The sequence below is a fragment of the Syngnathoides biaculeatus genome, chromosome 23, assembly GCF_019802595.1.
Source record: "Syngnathoides biaculeatus isolate LvHL_M chromosome 23, ASM1980259v1, whole genome shotgun sequence".
Lineage (NCBI taxonomy): Eukaryota > Metazoa > Chordata > Actinopteri > Syngnathiformes > Syngnathidae > Syngnathoides > Syngnathoides biaculeatus.
The window spans coordinates 16117561-16142725 of NC_084662.1; the positions used below are offsets into that span (position 1 = coordinate 16117561).

Consider the following 25165-nt stretch of genomic DNA (forward strand, 5'->3'; position numbering starts at 1 on the left):
TTATTGGAGCTATATGGAATAATATACAACTGGGAAATTTAGGAGATGTCAAAAATAGTTCTCAATATAGCCTGAATGAGTTTTGAGTTTAAGATTTCTAAATTGGAATGGTCAGAACCAGTCAGGAAATGAGAAGGAATAGGTGCACTTCTAAACTGTCTCTATTTTGGAATTTTGTCATGGAAATGTGAGCAGCTCAAAAAATCTCGGAATTCAAGGCATGTGATGTTCTGCATGAGCTACAAATATCGTGAAGTAGAAGAGTTTGGAACCAGTTGAGAAATGTAAAAGGATAAAGCAAACTGTGCTAATATTTGTGTTGTTTTTGGAATATTGTCAGGGAATTTGGGGAAGGAGAAAAATCCTTCCAATATGTGTCAAGAATAACCTGACCCACTGGAAGTACAAATGGTTTGAATAATTAAAATAAGTAACTGAGCATGAAAGAAAATTTGCATTTGAACAGGACTTGTTTTTTTTTTTTTTACATCAATAGTGTGTAATCGTGGGATGAGAATGAAGTGGTCAAAGTGGGAAAAAGTTGGAAATGTTCGAATTAAGAAAAACGTGGAAGAATAAGTGTCAAAAGGTAAATGTGGGGAAAAAATGGTACCCACTTGTTGTTTTGTACACATTGTATGACAGAGTTGCGTTCTTACTGGCCACGTTGGGACTGGAGCGGTGGTCAGCCCGGTTCTTGAGGAGCCGGTCCTCCCCGCTAATCTTCTTTGGTTCGGGGTAAGAGTCCCACCCGGCCTGCGGACTTTCTGGGGAGCCGTTCTGCACTGAGCTGTTGTACAGCTCGAAGCCTTCACTCTTTGGACGCATTTTACCGTTTTTCTCACGGCCACGGTCTAAGGCTGAACAAAGAGGAAGTGATGACACATAATTGGAAGATGTTCACACAATTGTTCCACTAATTTTAAACTATTAGCCATTACAGACCATGTAGACTATGTTCTAGGCCAAGAACATCATATTGGTTCTTAAATTATGAACTATAAATCTTTTCAAAATGAAATGTGTAGTGCGGCTGCACGACATTCTTAAATTGACTCTAACTTTCCACCCTGCAATAAAAAAAAAAAAAATCTCATTTTGCACGTTTTAATAGAATATGCATTAGTATTTCTATATCTACATGCATTAGTTTAAACGCATTGTTGTGAGTTTAGTTTGTTAAAAAAATGGATCGGCAGGAACTGCAACTGTGACAGGCTGTCAGCATCAAAGTGTGCAGATTCATTTTCACCTATTGAAAATGAGTCTGTTGGCTGTCACGAGCCTCCTGGACACTGGCCTAGCTGCTATTTGCTAACGTCGAGGAGCTAGCACCATGTTCTACTATTTTATCAATGACCGTGTAATATATTTGAGATTTTTTTCAAGATTATTACATTTGCAATTGGACATCCTTTTGGGATGATATGCTGATGTTTGGAACAGTATATGATGCTAATAATAGATGTTTGCAACAGTATATGATGCTAATAATTGAGGTCAGAACAAAATTCAGTCAAGAAGTAATGTCTATTAAGCCAGCCACAACGATTGTTCATACCAACCATACCAGACGCCATCCATGAGCTACTGCACCCAACTTCGAAATAAAAGCCTAACAATGTATGATCCCCAATGTATTCCTCTTTAGGGTTTTATTTTGAAGTTGGGCCCCGCAGTGGTTGACTGGGTCGAGCGTATTACCGTAAAAATAAGTATAAACAACAGTTGAGGAAGCTCGCTTGACTTCAACTTTATAACTGGAAGCAGAGATTTTACTGATAAGATGGTTTGAACCCAAACTTGCTAGAATATTGTTCAAACCATCATGTAATCACAACACACACATTATGATTAGTATACAGGCTATTAATTAGGGGTGCACAGTGTACTGTTTGAGCATCATAACCGTTGCTGGAGCCAATCCCAGGTGACTTCAGGGGAAAGGTGGAATACACCCTGAATTGGTCGCCCATCAGTCGCAGGGCATATATAGACAGGACAACCATTCGCACTCACATTCACACAATAACTGAGTGTGAAGTGAACCCAGGCATCCTGCAACAAAGTCAGGTGAGTGTACCACTAAACCATCAGTAACTTATTAATAGTTTATTTGAAGGCAATTTTGTTTTTAAAAAAAAAGTTTTTGTTAAACAGGTGATAAAATGGACATAGGCTACCTCGAGGCATCATGGGGCTGGGCTGGTTGAGGAGTGTAGCCAGGCCATGGTAAATGGCTCCCTGCTTGGCCACCTCCAGGGTCACTACAGATCCCGTCCTGGTCATCAGCTCGGCTGCCCTGGAGAAGGAAAGGCAGAGGCAAATCATAAATTGGATTAATCAATCATTTGCTGATATTTACATAGGCAGGGAAAAGCTGTAAAAAATAAATAAATAAATAGATGGGAGGAGAGACATCAGTATGTGGATCATGATTATTTTCAGCTCCTTGAGGTATGTACAACTTGGCCACCCTGAGCAGTATATTAGTCATACAGACAAATGAACAGTTTCAGCACTAGAGCAAGTGACTCAGTGATTTGCAGTAACAATTGTTTTTCGCCGACAAAGGATTGCCAGAGAGTATTGCATTTTCTGTCTCCATGTACTGCTGCACCGTTTGTGTTCAAACATCCATCGCTTAAGCGTTATAAAGATGATGAAAAATATTAATTTCTGAAATGGGATTTTTTTTTTTTTTTAATCAAATTTCTTTTTAGGGCTATGTCTTCCACCCTGCAAAAGTCATCATTGATTATTACGACGTTAAGGAATACTTTAAAATTGTGTAAATGCACAACATGTCTACTTCAAAATTATGGGATATTTGGACTCACACAAACAGCATTTTAAAACTGTTCCCAGGCTTGAGCTTGGCGGGATGTGGTCATGTCGCACCATTTATTTGTCTTTTGCCAGCAGCCGCAAAGCATTAACATGGTTTGTGTGTGGGTGTGTGTGTGTGGTTGAGGCAGACATTTCCCTCATGGGTGTAACAGGCGTCAGCAAACTTTTGTCAGGAGCGTGTGAATGCGCATGAAACACTCAATCACTCAAGACGATGATGTCTTACCTCTCTTGCGACAGACCCACCAGGCTGCGGCCGTCCACACTCAGCAACTGGTCGCCGGCTGCCAGACGCCCATCCTACATGGATATAATTAATGGCTCAGCATATATATGTGCGCGCACGTGTGTGCTTTTTCCTCCAATACTGCTGCAGTACCAACCATGTCGGCGGCCCCTCCTTTGACCACGGACTTGATGTAGATGCCCAGTTTCTCCTGGCCCGCACCCTGCGAGAGGACACGAAACACAGACATTGTCAATACAAGGAAGCGCCGTTTGAGTTAAATGGCTATATATTGCTTGATACCAACAGATGAATACAGTTTATGAAGACTTTTCGATCATCAGTATGTTGATTTACTTTGAATAGGAAGAGAGACTTGCAGTTGCTTTCCTTTGCACTTTTCACACTTTTGGTGGCCAATTTTTTAGTTCTCAAATTAAAGTCATTTACAAAGCAAAAGCAAAGTTTTCTTACAGAATAACCACTGATGATCAGTTTTGTTTTGTTTTTTTACTGTGACTTTTGGTATGTATTGAGTACCTTAGAGTACCTTTAATTGTACGCATTTTGCTTTATAGTAAGCATTTTAAAAGAAAATTATTTGTGACTTTTAATGTAGCAAAGCAAATGTATTTGTATAGCGTATTTCATACACACAGTAACTCAATGTTCTTTACATGATTTAAAAGAAGCAATAGTATAATAAGCACCTCCGGAGTTTGAATGACTTTAGAATGAATAAGTACCTACAATGGTTTAAAAAAAAAAATACAAAATAGCACAGTTTTGGTACATAAAAAGCATCTACGATTTTTTTACCATGCATTTTACTCCATAACAAGGTTTAGCAATGACTCAGAATGTAATGCATTACATACCTAATGTTGTTTTTATAATGATAGTACAAAAAAGACGTTATTAAACTTTGTTATATTATTGAGGGGATCTGTGACTTCCTGCGGCCGGACATTCCTTTTAAATGAGTAAGAAAAAGTTAAAATATGTTAAAAACTGATTTTATTTTATCTGTAAAAATAAGCATTTTTTTAATCATACTATTACTTTTAAAACCTTTAATACCCATCTTAAGTTGGAAAGAGTTTTTTTTACAGTCTTCCTTCAGTCCAACACTGCCTTTGCAAAAGACTGAAAAGTGAAAAACATTTTAAAACGACATGCATTTCAGAAGTATCATTTTTGGTGTGTTAGAACTATGAATTACTCAATTCAAATACAAGAATCCCGAGAATGCAAAACATAAAAAGATCAACAGATCTTCAGACAAGATTTATCACCTCTTTACTATGACCCACAACACTCCTAACAGTCTGTTTCCTTCAGTGACACAAGATGGGTCGTTTAAATTTTTTCTGATGACTTTGGTATGTTCAAGCGCAGATGTAAGAACCTCCGAGCTCTCCAACAAGAAACAACATAACCAGAGGAATTACCACATTAAGTGTTAAAACTACTGTCACAAGACATTTTAATGAGCTAAAAGCAGGAATGAGCATTTTTTTTTAACAAATCACATTTTTCTGATTACTTTGGTATGTTCCAGTGTAGATGTAAGAGCCTCCCAGCTCTCCAACAAGAAACAACATACCGGAGGAATTACCACTTTAAGTGCTAAAAATACTGTCACAGGACATTTTAATACGCTAAGAGGAGGAATGGGCGTTTTTTTTTTTTTGTTTGTTTTGTTTTTTTAAATTAATCACATTTTCAAGTATATATTAAAAATATGCTAATGTACAGTGAACCTGTTACAATTCAAAGGATACCATGTGTCAAGGACTATACGCTGCTCACATTCAAGTAAATGCCACAAAATTAAGACAAATACATGTGAAAAACATACTGAAAAAAAGTCAAAACTGTTTTTAGGTCAAATAAATGAAATACAGCAATCCTTCATTTATCACAGTGGTTTCACTCCAGATACCCCCTCCCCCAACAAACAAAATCTGTGAAATAACTTATTTGTATTTACATGCAGTTAAAAGTTTATATATGCAAATCAATTACAATGTGACACATAGGGAGGTGCAGGCATTCTATTTGTCCAACCAAGGTCACCATACACACATTACACAAATACATGTGTTTAAGGTGGGCTCTCCTTGAGTGATGTGAACATAAGCCATGCACACATAGATGCCTTAGACAGCTAAAGCATGTCACAGTGTGTTTCACAGTCACCGTACCGGTAAAGCATCACGGGAAGTAGAGCCGGTAGATCCTATTGCTTCCCAGAATTCTTAGCTGGTTGGAGAAAATCAAGCTAAACGTTCCTCTTTACTTGCATTTGTTCCTCGCCAGGTTATGACGACCATGTGCATTAGCATCATTATATGTCGGGATAGGTTGTCATTTTAAATCATTTTTAGGAAAGTCTGAGGCTTGTGTGTTAAACTGTGGCATTTGAGTCCTGTTCACTGCATCACTAAGCAACTTGGTGTCTTCCCAAATGTCTGTGTTTAAATTACTGAGTAGCAGTGCTTTTTATGAAAAATAAAAGAGCAGATTCATCCTTATGTGAGTCATTGCTGGCATATTATGGTCAAATAGCCAATCATTCTAACTGTACCAAAGTAAACTAAGTAACTAACTGCACTACACTGATCAAATGAATAAAATCTATTCTGCACTGAATCCCACAGAAGTGAACCATGATCAGGGTCAGGCATCAAGAATTGAAAATGGGTTTATCAACTAACATTCCTGTTCTACTGAAATTGTTTAAATTTAAAAATTTTAATTACCAGGTTCGATGGCAACAGTCCGTCCATTTTGAAAAAGTGACAAAAACCAACAAAGTGGTGAAAACCAATGAAGAATTATTCGCACGAAGACGTGCTTGTGCCCAACTGCAGCAAACAAAATTGTGACTTATCTGTTAAAATTGACCAATGCAGCGCTTGAAATGACATATTGTGCAAAGGAGGGTTTTATGATATATACTGTAGATGATACTGATTGATACTGGTTATAAAGAACTCCATGAAATGATGTTCATTTTACTCTATGTTGCGGGCTGCTAAGAAAATTGGTATTCTAAATTTGGACACCCTTTATGCAAACCATGCAAACCTGTCTGACCCAGCCCGCTAAAAGAATCGGAATTGAGAATCGTTTGTAACCGGAATTAAAATAAGGAACGGAGATCAGAACTGGAATTACCCAAATTCAAATGATGCTCAACCCTAACCCTGATGCAAAGGCTAACTGTTTTCTGGAATTGTTAAAATTATGTCAATGGCCTAATTTTAATGAGAGTCACAAGCAAGAACTTTTGAAGGAAAACATACTAAGGACTTCGCAAAGGATTTTTGTTAATGTAGTGAAGAATTCTGTCTAAATCTACAGTTATATATTTTGAGCCCCTTGAAATGGAGGCCATCACTAAGCAAATGGCCATATTGGTGGAAAACCAAAAAAATCTCTCACACACACACACACACACAAACACACACAAAGATCACAGTCTCAACTTTGAACTGTTTAATTTCTGGCAAGCAATCACAGACATCCCATTGTGTTTACAGTTAATAAAAGTATTGTATATAATAGTGGGATTAAAAAAAAGGATCCATCTGTATGGGTTGAGTTCAAATGAAAATACATTATACAGTACCTAAAACACTTGAACATTATTATTTTTCCTTCAAGGCCAGACATACAAAAAAAAAATAGGAGCTCCCATGTTTGTGATTGATTCCAAGTCTAACAGAGCGCAACGGCCCACTTCAAATTGACGGCCCAGGAGGAAATTACACTTGTCAGCTTCCACTTGGTACCATCATGAAATTATTTGGAGTGGCTAAATGCAGGTTGATGTAAAGCAGAACGAACAGGAACCATTTTGGCACAAGTGTAACACATTTTCTTAGTCAAGCCTCACTCTTTTACTGCAGAAGTCGACCACAAGAGTTCATACTGATAATTTGCACCTGTGCCTATTTGCATTGTGTCACACATGTTTAAACGGGGACACATCAGGGCCTGAAGGTTTCTACCGGAATTATTTTCATGCCCCAAGTACCCTCACCCGGTGCCTTGAATGCAGCGCTAAAAATACAACTGTTACTTGTGAATTGAACACATGTGGGTGAAAATAAAAGACAAATGTGCAAAAGTGCCTGGTGAAGCTGACAGAATGAGATTTGGTTAGATGGTGCAACAACTTTTCCTTCACAGGAAATCATACATCCCCCCATTGTTGCTGACCACATGGGGGTACAGGACAGTCTTTTTCCAAGCTATTGTTCCACTGGTGCAAGCATACCTCCAGCCAAAACAACAAACACACAACGAAGACTTCAAATGGATGAACTTTGGGCGCTCTGTTTCAAAGCTCGATTGTCCAACCAAAACAAGAGCCCTTTCATATTGTGAGTTTTTAACGCGGCTTCACGTCTGTGAGCACATACACAAGGCACAACAATCATAATACACTTTTAAACCTTGTTACAATCCCGGGATCCATTTTACACCTTTAGGCTATCAATATTAGCAGAAAAATTTATTTCATGTACATGCAAAAATTTAAACTGATAGATTTTTTTTAAAATGCCGCCAATTATGCTGATCTATGTTACGTTGTGTGGGAAGGACTATAATACACTGATCTAAAGGTACAAAAAAATAAATTAGTGGAAGGTGTAACGTAAAACAAAATTTGTTCCTGGAATCTTCGCATATTGTTTCGGCCTTATGTTGTTAAACCAACATAAGAGTCCCTCCGCAATCTGAGGGAATTAACATAGTAGTGCATATCTGTTGGAGGCACGTGTGATGTGTGACAATCATTACTCAACTTATTAGTTTTTCCAGGAATCAAGCAGTCGTTCAGCCAATTTTTTGCTTTGACTTGCGAGCAAAAATTTGAGATGCAAGTGCGGTCTTCAAAAACACACCTTCCTACGATTAAATACCACTCTGCTCAAGTCTACTGTCAAACTGAACATAAAACAGTATTACACATTGCAGCCATCTCTGTGGCACGGTAACCCTTTAATAAAGGTGCAGCAACATATAGACAATTTAATGAGTCAGAGAAATCGCAAAAGTCATCTTTTTTGTTTTAGCATGATTATTATACTGTCACCCATGGGCAAAGACGCACACAACTCAAGGAGTCGCAATGAATAACCGTAATTTCTGGACTATAAGCCGCACCTGATTGTGAACCTCATCCAGTACATTTTTAAAGGAAAACCATTTTGTACATACATAAGCCGCACTTGTGTATAAGCTGCATGTGCCCACATTGAAACATGAGATATTTACAAAGAAACTCGGTACACAGAAAGCGTTTTCAAAGTTTTAATACTATGCCTTAGCTTTTCTTTCCAAACAGTGCCTGTGACGCAGCAGTAACACAGCAACAATACGGTAGTAACACAGTAGTAACAGGGCTGTGTAAAAAAAAAAAAAAAAAAAAAAAAAAACATACCGGTAAAAGTCACTGAGACGCGGCAGTAACAAAGGAGCTTGCGTTTAACTTGAAAGCTGTGTCATATGCATTTCTTCTTGCATTTTCCATGATGAGGGTCTGTTCATGCTAATTTTATTCATGCACAAAGCGCAAAGTTACATTAAACTTGCGTCTTCCTTGAGACATATATTCCCCCAGTCTCACTCTTACCTTTTCTACTAGAGTGCCCATGGCGGCCATTATAAAAATCCATAAATTAGCCGCATCATTGCATAAGCTGCAGGGTTGAAAGCGTGTGACAAAAGTCGTGGCTTATAGTCCGGATATTACGGTAATCAGGATGCACAAAGTGGTCGATTATTTATATTGTACTCAATTAAAAAGGAGACTGAAAATTACAGAAAAAGTACCATACTACAGCGTATTAGTTTCCTTTGATTGATTGAACATTGATTTTTTTTTTCCTGTTTTGGAGGCGAGGTTGTAACAAATCCATAGAATGTACATTCATTTCAATAGGGAAAGATAACTTGAGATACAAGGGTTTTGAGTAAAAAGCATGGTCAGAAAACGAATCAAACTCGTATCTCAAGGCACCAACGTATCAGTAACTGAATGGATCATTTTGTATAGTGTAGGTGGCTGCAAACACATACTGACCAAGTGCGTGTTTGTGCGTGTGCCTGTATGTACATGAGTTTAACCATTAGCTGAGAAGCCCTTAAAGCAAACAGAACAAGGCGACAAACCAGAAGGCCATGAAACCCGACAGTTACCAACAAAACCTGCACTTTATTCAACCAACATACAATACCTTTCAACCATCACAATTTTTTTAAATGAAACTTTTTTCACTTTTAAATACAAAAAACATACCTGGTCTTGCCTGCCCACTACGGAGAACCACATGTTCTGGTCCAAACTGGTCCAAACACACACACAAGTTCTCTTATCCCAGCCTGTTAGCGTGCACCAACAAGCTCTGTGAGCTCAAAAAGTATCATTTAAGCACTTCAGTAGTCTAACACCTGAGAAAACAGGACGCGCCAGGACTAAATTCCAATCGGCAGTCTGAAAAGCTCCCGAGCGGCGGTGAAATTCCTACGCAAAAGGTGGTGCGAGCTGGGACGTCGGCTATAGTCAAACTGAGCACTCGCACTTAGATGCAAACACGCGCACGCACAGGGTTACGTAAGGGGAGCTCAGCCCCGTCGAATAAGAACCCGAGCAGTTGTTTGACTAAATTCTCCCTACCTGAAGAGCCCATCATGCACACAAAGATTACTTTAAAAAAAAAAAAAAAAAAAAGGAGGCTTCCTCCAGACATCCTTCCTTCCCACACAGGATGATGGTGGCCATAACCAGGAAAGACGCTTTATATTTATACTTTACCTCACTCCCGACATGCTGGACAAACGCAACGGCCTTCATACAATGTTGTGGAGGATTTCTACTTTACAAACTAGGGACAATTCCCCAGGACAGTGCTTCATTCAAAAGTGTTTCACTCCCATACGTGACTCTGTAAACTGGAGTAATTTCAGTAATTTTTCCAAAGAGAATAAAGAACACAGCTGACCCCTCAATAATAAAGGAGCATCAATTAGTTGCATATTTTTGCTATTCATGATTGTGCTTAGACCTTGTTTACACTGATTAGACCCACGAGTACATTTATATTGTTAGTCTAAATGAGTTGCTGCAGGCTTTGTGTTCAAAGAGCCACAGAAAAAAAAATTCAACCACTCTGTTATTCATTTAAATTCTTGGTATTCCTTAAGATATATTACCTGAAGAATTCAATGAACATGCTTAATTGTATTCACAGTTATTCAGATTACTATAAAGAAAGCTATGGAACATGGAAAAATATCATCTTTGTTGTATGTTTGCTAGCATTTCTCTATCTCTGTCCAAACAAACGCACCTTGTTTGACCAGGCACAAAAAAAATAAAGGTGATGTCCTTTGTCTTTTCTGTGAAAATAGATGTTAACATTAAGATAATAAGCTTTACAGCAAGATTATGCATATATTTTAAAAATATTCAGTCAAAGAACATCTGGATGGGGATTTTTTTTTTTCGCCTCTTCATTTGGTGTTTTTAGTGTTTCATGGGACAGTGATCCACAGCAGCACTCTGACAAATCCACAAACCATAACCATTCAGAACCTTCTCTAAATATAAGCCTAATGAGAAGAGCCTTGTGATAACTTCATAACCTTTATGGATTAAATTAATGAAATTAAAGCATACATTTTTGGTCAAAGAACACCTTGTGTTTTGTGGGAGAGCATTCACACATGTGGAGAGTGATCTACACTAGCACTTCATCAAATCCACTAAACAGAATTTTCCGATACTCTGTTTAGTCTCTTGCGCTTCTGTCAGACTCAACAGTGAAATCAGTCCCCAGCCCTGCCACAGCCAACATGCAAGCATTCCACTTATTTCCGGAACGGTCGCCAACTTTTTCTTATTAAAAAAAACGTTCCGGAACAGCGGGCAGGTCACGGTGGGGGGTCGGGCTTACCTTGGCGGCCACAATGCTGAGACCCATGCCGTTGTGCTTCTTCAACGTCACCGTCACCACCTCCGGCTCCTTCCTCATTGGCTGAGATGACAGATGCACAAGAAGGAGAGAAAAGAAAGGAGTGAGTGAAAGAGGGTCCCTCCTGGCACCTCGGAGAAAATGTGTGCGTGTCGGCGCGAGGAAGACGGATAAAGAAGGAAGCGACGAAGGAGGAGAACGGCTAGTGGTTACTGGATTGGATTCAACAATGGAAACCACACCACAGCTGCATGGATGCGCGCCCGCACACTCACACAGAGGCAGATGTGCACATGCAAACATTCGTACACACTCATTGAAGCGCACACACAATTGCTTGCAAAAATAAACAAATCCTCACAAATAAACATGCACACTGGACTCACACACATTCAAACATGCACAGACACATTTTACACACACTCAAATGTCCACACGCACTCAAAAAGACCTCACACACACATTACACTAACACATGCACATATACACATGCACACACTCTTTTACTCACTCAGCCACGTGCACAGACGCACACAGTCACACGTTTGCACACTCCCTCACACAAATGTACAAACAGCCACTCTCTCTGGCTCACTGTCACACAAAACATGCACACACACAGACGATCACACACACACACACACACACACACACAACACACACACACACAACACACACACACACAAACACGTGCAAGGTTGGGTGAGTGGGTGTGGAGGCTGAGCGCTCCACATCATTAGAGAAAATTCTCTCTCAAGGGCTGTCCAATACAAACAGTCTGGTGGCACACTTAAAGGAAAAAAATAGGTCCTCGTCCAAGTTGCGTGTCTGTTACCACCTCCTTTGTTGGTGTTGTGTCATCGTAGGTGGTGAACACAAGGACGAGACTGCAAGACAACACTTTTTTTCTTCCCTGACATGCGAGTAACGAGTGTCCACAACACCGTCTGGTTGTTTACGCACTTTCAATCAAATCCACAGTAGTGATTGTCTACTGACGTAAAACCTTTACCGTCGACATTTCCCAGCACTTGGCTAAAACCATAATAGCCGTTGAAATGGATGTTTTCTGTTTTTGTGGTGGGTACTTGTGGTAAAGAAATGAAACTCACATAATGTCACTCAGAGATCCTGAACACGTATATAAAACAGTAGAGTGCAGTTTTTCTTTTTTTTGTCTACTTGGGTTTCCCACCCTCATATTCTACAGTATTTGACTTTTGAACATGTATGGCTTTAAAAGGCCGGGACTGATCTAGTGAGGGATGGGAGCCAGCGAATGAATGTAACGTTAGCTGTGTAGTCCTCTTTTGATTGCGGTTGATTTGTTGTGTGGTTTTTATGCTAAGTCTTCTTGTTCTTTCTTTCGGCGTGTCCCATTAGTGGTCGCCACAGCATGTCATCTCAGCTGGCCGGAATATAAAAAAAAAAATCTTTCAGAGCATCTTACAGATTTTGTCCACCTGGAAATTTGCTGTGGCACCACATTAGAGCACCTCGTTGTAGACCATAAAGAGGAAACCAGAAGATCTTGAAGGGAATCTTCATCTTTTCCATTCAGCTTGTCCCGTTCCGGTTCGCCACAGCGTGCCATCTTTTTCCATCTAAGCCTATCTCGTGCATCTTCCTCTCTAACACCCAATGTTCTCATGTCTTCCCTCACAACATCCATCAACCTTTTCTTTGGTCTTCCTCTCGCTCTCTTGCCTGGCAGCTCCAACCTCAGCACCCTTCTCCCAATATACTCACTCTCTCGCCTCTGGACATGTCCAAACCATCGAAGTCTGCTCTCTCGAATCTTGTCTCCAAAACATCCAACTTTGGCTGTGCTTCTAAACCTCAACAGCTTCATTTCTGCCACCTCATGTTCTACTTCCTGTTTCTTCTTCAGTGCCGCTGTCTCTAATTTGTCAGGATTGGTCATTATTACTAATTGGTAATTACTATTCTCTGTACGATGCCAAACTTACAGGACTTGTTTCCGCTTCACCGGTTCACTTCCATTAGAATCTATTCTTTTTCCTAGTTTTTATGCATAACACATCAAAACAAATTTGTGACATTTTAATGTTGACATCTATGTGGTTTGTTGACTGAAGATAACTCTTTAAAACCCAAAACCACTTGGAAATTTGAAATCACCAATGGTGTGATGTAGTTTTAACAATATTCAAGTCCCTGCCCATTTTGTGTTCCCTAGTAGTGGGCCAACAATCCAACACTTGAACTGTTGTACTGTGCCACACAATGATTTATACACACTACTTGCGACACATTGATGTACTTCCCCCACCTCGATCTTTAGCACGCTGTCTGTGTGCACACGTCCGGCAAGAGAGCATGGTGAGTGGCAATGGTGGAAGGGGGTATAAATAACTCATGTCCCACCTGTTCCATGTCTGTGTTACCAATACAGAATAACTATGGGAAAAGGCCAGAAAAGGTTGAATGCAATTCCAGGCAGTGCAACCGAGGCTAAATTGTGCATATAATTCTGTCATGAACATCAACCAAAAAATGTCTTGCTGTTCAGCCGTCATCTTGGCAACACTGATGGCTGTGTGAATGTTTGAGAGTGGATGATTACTATGTAGAGTCATGAAATAGGTTTAAAGAGGAATAAACATGCCAATTATAGAGAAGATGTGAGTGCGTTTTACTCCTTAAATGCGCTCTCATTTTGTGACAAGCTCACTCATGTGCAAGTCACGTACACGTATGTGTTTGTTCCATGTGTTCAGTCGAATTAGTAACTCTTTTGATGTCAGACTGTAGCAGGGACCACACGCAAACACACACACACACACACACACACACACACACACACACACACGTGCACGCACAAGTACACACTCACACACACAAAGTCATACCATTTCGGAGTTGTCAGCGGCAGTGAAGTGGCTTTCGCAATCAGCCCCCTCGAAATGGACAGTCCATGTTCCGGGCGAACGAGGGTGGGGTGTCAGCCGGCAAAAGCCTGTTGGGGAAAATATAAAACACAATGTTTCGAATATAAAACAAAACAAAGATTGGAAATAATAGATTTGTGAAATGTATGGATCTCCAATTTCATGTTGTAGATTTTTCTGCTATAATGTAAGATTCTGCAGTGATAATTTTTTCACATGCGCTAATGTCACTGCAGACTCATGTAACAATTATCATGCGCCACAAGGAAAGGCTGCATAAAAGGCAAATATCCAAAGTTTGGGATCATTGCACATCTAAAAAGTAAGATAAGGTTCAATATGTCTAAACAAAACTGAAGTTCAATGTCAACTTCAAAGCAGAAGTGGTCGACAACTGCATGTCTATGGTAAAATAAACATTGCTAGCTAATTTAATAGTACCTACCACTGCAAGCTGGAACGAATTGTAATACCTCCACCAGTGATCAAGGAAAGACACAGTTGCCAATGAACTTTCAATAAGAAGTGCGATCCAAAAAAAAAAAAAAAAAACACCACAACTGACACTGAGTCACTGAATTTACAAACTGGCTTAACAGGTTAGCCAGCTGATTCCACACTCTCACTTGCTGATACCCACATCACTCACCTGGCCAGGCCTGCCTCCAAAAGCTGTACATATTCCAAGTCACTGATTCTACAGTTTAGAATGTTAGGATGGTGGACAGAAAAAGTCTGCACCTTACAGGCATTTTATTTTGTATTGATGATTTACAAACACTGTATGGAAATAAATATATGGTCACTTCTTCACATATTAAGGATAGCAAGGGTTCATAAATGTAAAGTCCTCAATAATAGACTAGGGTATTTAATCATTTAGCTTAAAAAAGGGCAATGAAAATTTGACTTTTCCTTGAAAACACTAAAATACGAAACATTTTGCTACTAAAATTTTACAGTAAATTAAGTTTGTGTCATAGTCTGTGTTTTGGTTTGTATTGAGTTTCGTTTTGCTACATGTTTTTCTGTGTTCCATATTATTCATGTCTTGTGTGCTCATTCAGTTATTGTGTCCACCTGTTCTCATCAACCCACTTTGTGTCACCCAATCCACTCTCTCCAGCCACTTGTATCTTGTCCATGTGTACGTCTCCTCAATCTGTTTGTATTTAGTTCCCTGGTTAGTTCTTGTTAGTTCATTGTCATTCTAATATGTCACACGTCAAAGTCATCATAAAAAGGCATTAAACAGATTTTAAAAAACACTTTGAACAGAAAAAGGTCTTGGGTGTTATTGTAACAAGTCAAGATAAATAAGGATTGTCAACTGTACAAATAAGTGCTCCTGCTACCTCTCTGCAGCAGCGGGTCAAGGAAATCTTGCAGCCCATTAGGCAGGCTGCGCACTACGTCACACGAGTATCCGTCCTCGGGCAGTAAGAAGGGAAGTTGCAAATCGGGGTCCTCCTCTAGCTGCACCTCACGGCCGTCGCTACGCGCCAGCTCGTCCGCAGTGTTCTCCGCCACTGCCACCACATGGTCGATCAGCTCCTGGGGGGGGGGAGATGTTTAAAAATCCTTATTTCCATCCTGTTGGCTTGATTGCCAAAAGCACAGGGATATGAATGAATGCCAGTTATTGTCATCATACGAAACTGTTCAACGAAAATGGTGATGATGATGATTACAGACTGCATAAGGATAACTAATGTATGTCCTGTATATATTTCAGTCCCTCACTCAAAGAGAATAATTAAAAGTATCAATAAGGAATTGGATTGATAAGCCATAACAATAATGGAGTCGGAATCACTAAATTGTTATAAATTTCTATCCCTAATAGTTAAAGTGGATTTTTGGCTGATCTTGAAATGTCAACCCAAAGTCCAAAAGCTTTTTGTGAGTATCAATAAATGGGCAGTGAGGGACTTACGGGCGGAATGTAAGGCTCATCTGGAGCACAGTGGTAGTTGGTCATGAGCGCATGGAGCTGGAATGAGTTGAGCTTGAAGCAAGTGCTGTGGATGTTCTGGACGTCCTGCATCGAGTATTTATCCATGGTCAGAAAGGTGGTGGCCTGGATAAGATATCGACACACACATCTTAGAACACTTCGCAATGATCTGTGTTGCATGGAATACAGCATCTTCTATAGAATATTACATCAATAATAATAAACAATACTCCAGTTAATATGATGCTAGAGCAACGAATGGGTGAAGTACGACCCAAATACAGTAGCACCTTGAGAAATTATCCGACTTTCAAGTTTTTCCACAAAGGAGAGTTGCCATTGAGCCCATTTTTTTGCTTTGACTTGCGAACAAAAATTCGAGATATAAGCAGTCGACAACTGAACGCAGCTCACTTCATAACAGCATTTTAGCAGATAGAAAACAATTCAAGCTGTTTAATGCCACTACTATTTGAAGTTTTTCAAACTAAAGAAATGCCCTGTGTATTTAAAACAGCCTGTCTTTAAAGATGAAATTAAGTCTTTTTTTTTATCTACATTAAACATGTTTGAAGTGCTGAAAACATGCAAGGACAGAAACATTTTGTATTGAGTTCCTGTTATATTCCGTAAACTGTTTTCACTTTCTCAATTAACTGGATTTTTTTGGCAGGGCTAAAAAAAGGCCATCTGACACACCCATGCTTCTGGCATGAGTCGTCCCTCCCACACTATATAAACACCTACTTTACGGCGGAATTTCTACTTTTCTTTTTTTTTTTTGTTACTGCTCCAGCATGACATTGGCCATCAGTCTAGGCCTACCGCTCGTGGTTGTTTGTAAACATGGTGCTCTGTTGAGCAGATTATCTGACCAGAGCACTGGTCAGAGCAATTCCAATTTTTATAGAGTCCAGGCAAATACTTTACAATTTAAAAATATCATGGCACACCAAGTAGCTCCGTTAATTTCTGTATGTACTTACTGGCACCTACAGTAATGGACCATTAATTTGTTCTGTCGCTAAGCCTCACTGGCATAACTAGATAAGCAGAGAGATTATTTATTGTAAATATTTTTTTTTTTGCACAATTAAGTACAGGGAGTCCTCGGGTTAAAAGTCTCGAATTAAAACATTTTGACTTTACAATGCCTGTCCCCCATTTTGTCTAGCTAATGTGCATAGTGCTTATCCGTGTTTGTGCGCCGGGAGTATCTTCGCATTTTTTGGCCTCCTTTTTAGACATTATGGCCCTAAAGAAGAAAGCTGTTTCTTTTAGCAATGCTTCTGCAACCAAAAGAAAATCCATCACTATGGAAATGGTCACAGAATGAATTAAACTCACATTTGACACAAACTCACCACTGTAATTGGTCAATTATAATTAAATTACTATTATTATTGAATCATTAAAATGAACCGTCATTCATAGTCTTCATACAATAGCTTTTAAGTACCTCATCTACAGCAAATGTGGCCTCTTGGGCTGAAAAGCTGCCGCCACTTCCTGCTCCCCCATGGTGTAGGCCATTTGCACACACCTACCTGCACGATGCGACTGAGGTGGCAATCAGCGGCCAGTTCCAGGCCCTGCTTCTCAGCCCAAGCCTCAATGTGGCTGAGCTGCTGACGCAGGATGGCACCCCAGTAGTGGCAGCACAGGCCCGACTCGCTATCCGTCACCAGTTTGTTGAAGAGCCACATGTTGATGAAATGGAAGAGCTGCGAAAAGAGCTGAATAGTCAGCGCCGCGTTGACGCGACACCGCCGCAGTAGCGACATGGCGCCCGTCAGCGTGTGCAGGACGTCCTCTGCAGAAAAAGGTGGTGGGGATGCCAGTTATTATCCTACACAATGACTGAAAAATTATCAAAATGATATATTTGGCCATAAAACGCAAATTAGATACTCTATTATGCAATGTTCTAACATAAAATGTTGTATTTTGCCTCCAACTCGCAACACATTGTCAAAAAAAAATAGTATATTTCATGATAGAGTGCAACAATTGGAAAATTTATTATTTTTTTTTTTGGTCTTTTACCGATCTTGGGTCTCTGGGGATTGTGTTCTTCTGGGTCATCTAGGAAGGCAGCCATGTAGTTGTTGAGATCGGCCTGCAGGCAGTGCACCAGGTACCTATGAGCACGCACATTTCCTTACAATTAAATGTTTTTTTGTTGACCTGTGGAAAGATCACATGAAGCATTTAAGTCAGGACTGACTTGAAGGCCATCTGGACGAGGTGGGCGAGGACATCCTGGGCGTCTAGTGTGACGCGGCTTAAGTCGCGATCCTGCTTGATGAAGTTAAGCAGCTCCGAAGCATTAGCCATCCAAAAGGCCAGCGCGCCAGCTATGTTCTTCTGCTTCTGTAACGTCACAAACACAGAAAACATACGTGTTAAGCTGGTAGCGTCCATGTGTTGGTTGGGAGCTGTTAGAATTTTGTTGGTTTCAGTTGGTTGCAGCCAAGAGCAAGTTGTTACTTGAAGGACAGACTCATGCCCAGCACACACAACCCAATCCCTTCCCACCATGACAATTGCTCATTAAGGTCAGCGGTGAGGTTAGTGACCATTCTTCAAGTCAAGACCACATATCAAGTCACCAGATACTAGCTCATTCCTCACATTCACAAAAAACTTATCAGTGTTCATCTGTGGATGGAAGTCTACTTTAAGACTCAAGAGAAAGACCGCAGCTATAGAGTAGGTATTCTCAAAATTAATCACTGATTATTATCATAATCGAATACAAAATTGATGTTGCATTATTAACAACAATATGATAGAAAATTAAATGCAGGGTGCAGGTATCATGTTGTACACTTAGGTTCCCCATCATTACATTATCCACTGTGTGACTTTAAAAACCGGGATTTGGCCTGGAGGGTGATGTGGAAGTCTGTGAATGAGAGGGTAGATTTGGCTGTTGTGAAATCAGGTTATTACCTAAGAGTCTTGTGAGTGTTGTTATATTCTGACGAAGAAACGGAGGAGGAAAGAGCTTGGTATCTGAGGAGCTGATTGGTTAATACAATCCACCAATCAGAGCGGACACTCGTACATCCCTTCCTACCTTGTGTGGGGAAAAAAATAAGTAAAACAAACAAAAACAAAAAAAAACGGGACAAATCGTTGTTTGGTGCAGCCTGGGGTTGTTATGGAGCCAAGTGCATCCAAAATGGAAAGTTAAAAAAGGAGTATGTGAACTATAGACAGATGAAGCGTTAAAGGGCCAAGACGAGCCGAGTCTTTCATACACAAGCATTACGTGGCAACAGAATACGGATGCAACGACTGCATAGTGTGGAGGATTTTGCTTTGAACTCGTTGGCTCTGGATTCATTTTGTTTGAGTGGCAAGCAGGCAGGTCCCGGAAGCGGAATGGAGTTATTAGTATGGGGTGACTTAGTTTTCCAGCTGTGAAAGGCTCCGTTATCATCTTATACAGTGGTACCGTGACTTAGGAGTTCCATTTCTTTGATTAGTTGGATGTCCTTAATCAACAAATTAGCACATAGCACTCATATACCAATATAATAAAGAATGGAGAGTAAGCAGTTTGATCTACAGTACAAACTGTGACAACTGAACAAAACTGTGGCATTTGTGTGTTGGATAATTTCCTTTAACTGATGTGACTAAATGGAGAGAGCTCGAGAGGATTAGTTTTGTGTGTGAGTGTCTGGGTGTGAGTTATGGCTACAGCAGCTCCTTGCAAGTGTTTTCATTTTGTATTTGTCTATTTGTCCCATAATAAACATCTGAATGTGCATTGGTGACTGTGGTTCTCCTTGTTCACATGCCAGTGGATAACAGTACTAGTACCAATAGTACTCACAAATTTAGCTTGAGGAAAAGGGTGGGGGGGTGAGGTGCTCGCAACGAAGAAAAACTAACTTCAGGCACTCATAAGTGAAGGCACCACTTTGGTTTTTACATTTCCATTGGAATGGCAGAAATAAAAGCAGCAGCAGCAGCAGACAGCAGCAAGGACAACATCCAATGGGGTGGGTGCTGGTCAAATAAGCATGAGAATGGCAGAAAAAGAATAAGCAAGAAGAAAGCTGCTCAGATTGGGCGACCAGTAAACATCAGTGACTGGTCCAAAATAATATTTTATCAGTGTTTACGTGAGATAGTTACACAAATGTCATTTAAGAATATTTTATTTCCTAAATACTGAGAAAGACCAATATCCTGATCTTCTAAGATCGCAAACTGTGATCCCAAAATTTTGTGTTCACACTAACAATGTGTGCTTTTGGTGGAGGGTTTTGTGCTTTAAGTAACACTAAAGTTTGATGTGATGATTTTAACATTAAAGCAGTGCTTCTCAAATACAGGGGCGTGCCCTGGTATTCCAGGGCGGCGCGTGTGACCGTGGGGAACATGCTTTTTTTTGCCGTACTAGAATAAACTGTAATTGCACATTCACTACAGTAGTTGGCAGTGGCGCTCTCATTGTCAGTGTGAGCAGGGAGTATTAGCTCTAATGTGTAGGGTTTTTTTTAATTGCACCGAGCAGGTGCTCTCAAGTACAGTAAACATACCATAAGAGTGATTTTTTTTTTTTTTTTTTAAACAGGGATGAAAAGAAAGTCGGAGAGAGACGAAGACACTGAGACAAAAAAGAAAATCACCCGAAAACTAAGTCGACGACATATGACTAAGAATATGTAGCGCTTCGGCTCTCCATGATAACAGTGGGAGACTGGGAAAGATGAGTTTGTTTATGGTGTCTCAAAATATTGGCAGTAGAGAGCAAAAAGCCAAACAAATTAATGTACCACTTAAAGACATTGTATCCAAGTCATGATGATAAGATGCTGGATTTTTTTTTTTTTTTTTTTTTTTCAGGGAAAATGTGCCGAATATGGCCAACAATCATCCCGTTTTGTGAAAGCTACTCCAGTAAACCAGGAAGCACTGTTAGCATCATATAAAGTAGCATACCAAATTGCTCTGGGGAGAAGAAAAAAAAAAACACACAGTAGCACAGGAGCTGATAATGCCAGCTTCACTGGTGTCGCTCCATTGAAAACTAAGTACAGGCCCCAGGTAAACATTGATATTATTTATTGATTTTATTTAATTTTATATTTTACAATCAAATGGAGCAATAAGTTGGTCAAAAATGTTTACAGTTTAAACAAGAATTTTTTTTTAAAGTTTCAGACAAATTGATGCACTTGAAACATTTTCTGATACAGATTAAAAAACAATGTTGATAAAGTTATTCTTTGTTGCAAGTTGAACAATATTTCTAATTTATTTTTAGCTTTCTTAACTGTTAATAAAGATTTAGTGTTATGCAGAGAATTTTATAGACAAATAATATAGTCGAGGAGGGGGCCGAATTGTTTTGTTCTTGCTGGGGGGGCCTTAACAGAAAATAATTGAGAAGCACTACATTAAAGTTACAGTAAAAGTATTGCTGTATAGTGAGTGGAGAGAAGCCATGTTTTGGTTGATTTAAGTCATCACAAGTGGGCATCCAATGAAAGATTTTATTTGAAACTTGGCAGAGCACATCAGGAAAATGTCTGCAGAAGGGGGAGGCACGAACTGTCACAGTGTGCTCAAAAGAGCTGTGTCATAGATAAAAGCATGACTTGCTCTTGTGACTGGAATGCTTGGCTTGACACACTATTTAAAACTGCACAAATCAACCAGCGCAATTCATCTCAGGTTTGATGAATCACATTGCTCGGGGTATATGTATACATGTGATCGATGCACCGGCGAAGGTCTTTTAAGATGAAAGCTGCGGTCGCTCTTATATTAAACAAATTACCTCGTGATTACCAATGACCTTGTATAATGAGCTACATTTTGCCTCACAAAGGCTTTTAATCTTATCACAAATAGCGCAGACTTTGGACTGCATAAATCCTCAGCAAAACTATGGAAATTGTTCTTGTATTTATGTTGAGAACTGATTATCCTGTATTTGTGATGTTATAGTCAAGAGGTATTTGTAATTGACTGATATTTGTCGTAATGAGGGTTTAAATCAGCATTTTAAGTGAATTGAAGAACATTGGAAATAGCCCGCCCTGGGAGAAAGACAGAAATTTAGAGAGGAAAAAGCAAGTGTCTCATGATATGCTATCCTACCTGATCCCCTTCAGGACTTTCCTGCATGGACGGAGGAACGGAGGAGGAGGATGGAGGAGTAGGAGGAAGGACACGTTCACAGACAGAGAAAGAACACGTCAACAGCTACAGTATGGTAACACACACGGGCAAACACATACCTAACACACAAATGGCCATGGTTCAAATGAGAAGTTTTTCCTTTGTCATATTTAACGATGGCAAGCAGCATCTTGATCGAATACTCAAGTGTTGAACTCCACACCACACCACGGTAACAACTTTAAGCATCCATCTACTTTCGACAGCACTTGTTAGTCTAAGGTTTGAGCTCCCCGTGGCGACCAATCCAGGGTGTATGACGCCTCTCAGCCAAAAGTCAGCCTGGATAAACTGAAGCTGTAGAAAATGGATGGATGTTTCAACTCTCTATCGTCATCCATCCACCTTTGCTAGTGCTTATCCTCATTACGGGATACAATTCAGGTTAATGAAACCGATAGGTGGTTTAAATTAAAATGAAATGAAACATTTTGTATGCATGTCATTTATGCAGTAGGGGTGGAAAAGGAGCTATACAAGTGAATAAATATGAATCCGTTTGCTTTTCTTTGATCGAGTGAGGAGCATGCTTCTTGACCTGCGGCGTAACATCATTTTCATCCAACAATGGTCAATTTAATATTTTTTCCACAAATCAACACCATGTATCTCTCCCCATGTCATCAGTCAATTTGAAACATAATAAACCAATTTAAAATACTAAAATTTCATCCATCAAATTTCTGAGCAGATTATGCTCACGAGGGTCGCGGGAGTGCTGGAGCCAATCCCAGCTGTCATCACGCAGGAGGCGGGGTACACACTGAACTTGTTGCCAGCCAATCACAGGGCACATGAAGCCAGACAACAGTCGCACTCAGTCATACCTAGGGGCAATTACAGTTTTTCTTAATCTAATTTCTCTCTAACGGTCCACTGTCTGAGAAGTCTTTTATATCCTGGCCCCTTACCTCACTCCGTGGGTGCCATGCGGTATCTCTTCAAGATTTGAAAATATGAAAACAGTAAAACGATTAAATGAATTTGAGTAAGCCGTTTTTGTTAAAAATGGATGAATATAATGCTTCGGATCAGAATGCTAAGCCACAAAGGAAAAGGTGAAGATCCTTTTCTAGCTCTTAAAACTTTTATTCACCAAACAAGGCTCATTTTCTTTTTATCTGGTTGGAGTCAGCTCATACTTTGATGTAAGTGGTGAGGTGTCTTCCCATTTATGTGCAGTAGATTAGCAATTGCAAATGATTTTATGGTGTTGTGTTCATGTTTGTACAGAACAGCATATTATCACAATACTAAGGTATCTAATTTTCCTCACAGGATGAATGGTGTCTATCTATCCATTCATCAAAAGTTTAGATTTATTTATTTATTTAGATTATGTATATATCGAGCGACGGAATGGCTGGTAGGCTGACTTCTGTTTTGTCGTCACACAATCAACCAACACTACCTTCACGATCAACGCGTTGGGCACCCCTGATCTAAACATAATACCAACTTTAACAAAGCACTTTTTCATAACTCATGCAAGACTGCTTCATTTTGGACATGTGAGGATTCTGCCCAACAGCAAGAGTAAATGAAGTGCCTTGCAATAACTTCTGTTATTGGAAATAAAACTGAATTGACCTGTGCTGAATAGCATTAAAAAGATGAATTAACTGTGCTTTTCTGGCATAACTGCACTCTTGGTTATGATATATAAAAAAAAGCCATTAACTCTCCATACACACATTTGTACATTAGCCTTTACATGAGCGGCTAGCACTGCCAAGCGGGGGACAAATGCACAAAGGACAACTAGCACCAAGGAGTTTAAGGGCGGACAGACAGATTTAAATGAGAGTTGGTCACAGTCAAAATTACAACACAAAAGGAACACACAAAGGGACCCAGAGAAGAAGAAACGAATAAAGGCTTACCTGGATGACACCCTCCATCATGCTCACCATCTTGTTGACAATGGCGATGACTTTGTGCGTCCGCTCCGACGGTGAAATGTCGGGCCGGTAGGTGGGCGACAGCACAAAGCGGCACGTCATGTACAGAACATACGTGGGGGACAGCTTGAAGTGCACCGTCGAACTGTTGGTGTAGTTGATAATGGCTGACAGGAAAGTGTCCTCGGCTGCACACAAAGTCGAAATACTTTAAATGCACTAATAAGTCCAGCGCTGTTAACCCCACCAAGAAAGTATTACTTTGTGTTAAGGTTGGGTAATGAATCAATTTAGTGAGGATGCTTTATATTTCTTGTGGACCTGATTTTACACTTACAGAATACAAATACACTTATCACAGTACATATATTCAGCACAACCCTCCCTGCTGACCATGGACTCTGCTGTGTGCTTTTGCCGCTGCCTGGTCTGGGGGTGGGTCCAGCTCCTGCATGGACTATGGGAGAGGTATTGGGCAATGGCGGGGATGGGGCAGATTCCGGGGGAATTCTACTGCATAGCTTTGTGTAGCAGTTCTGTCCCTGTGGTTGTCTCACTGGATGGGCTCAGTCTGCAGGAGCCATGCCTCTTAAATCACTCACTTAGCAGACACGCCATTTTCAGTAAATATTTTTTCCACTCACAGGGTGGCACTGGACCCCGACAGGCTATTCTGGGTGGCCAGTTTTGGAGTGCCTCTTTGGGGCCAGTGGACCACCCTGGGTCTATCAGTGTGGGTGGTGTCCCACTGCGCTCCAGTGAGGTCCTGACTCCGACCCCACCTCTCACATGCATGTGGTGGGGTCCTCAGTCCCCGTGGTCCGGGGACAGCAATTACAGGACATTTCTGAAATGAGTGTGCCTGCAAGACTGTTAATTCACTCTCATGTGTCTGCAGACACACACCGCCTTGGACTTATTTACTTGGTGTGGGCCCAGTCACTCATAGCGATAAATGACTCATAACTATCCAAACTTCCTGGGTATCCTCTCACTTGGACTCAGTCCCTATAGATGTTTAGAATTTACATAGCAACTCCCACCGTACTTCAGTTCTACAGTCGCATCCAGTACGTCTGTCCCGCATGCTTCCCCTCCTGACCTTGTCTTGTCCTATATTA

General features: G+C 40.2%; 1 protein-coding gene across 7 annotated transcripts in view; it reads right to left on the reverse strand.

Annotated features, from left to right (window-relative positions):
* afdna (afadin, adherens junction formation factor a) overlaps positions 1–25165 on the reverse strand; it is an 83945-nt gene that overhangs the window by 19204 nt on the left and 39576 nt on the right. For 5 of the 7 annotated variants that reach the window (XR_009793774.1, XM_061811764.1, XM_061811767.1 and 2 more), the window contains exons 13-25: positions 24027–24232; positions 22063–22083; positions 18164–18309; positions 17983–18077; positions 17484–17749; positions 15916–16059; positions 15335–15533; positions 13941–14047; positions 11050–11130; positions 3234–3299; positions 3077–3150; positions 2184–2302; positions 660–860 (exon numbers count right to left, since the gene is read on the reverse strand). Coding sequence is in view for 6 of the 7 variants with exons in the window: in XM_061811764.1 (XP_061667748.1) it covers positions 660–860; positions 2184–2302; positions 3077–3150; positions 3234–3299; positions 11050–11130; positions 13941–14047; positions 15335–15533; positions 15916–16059; positions 17484–17749; positions 17983–18077; positions 18164–18309; positions 22063–22083; positions 24027–24232 (1725 nt within the window). In the remaining variant the exon portion in view is untranslated. The remainder of the gene's footprint in view (positions 1–659; positions 861–2183; positions 2303–3076; positions 3151–3233; positions 3300–11049; positions 11131–13940; positions 14048–15334; positions 15534–15915; positions 16060–17483; positions 17750–17982; positions 18078–18163; positions 18310–22062; positions 22084–24026; positions 24233–25165) is intronic. The other 2 variants (XM_061811768.1, XM_061811765.1) reach the window with 1 other exon arrangement.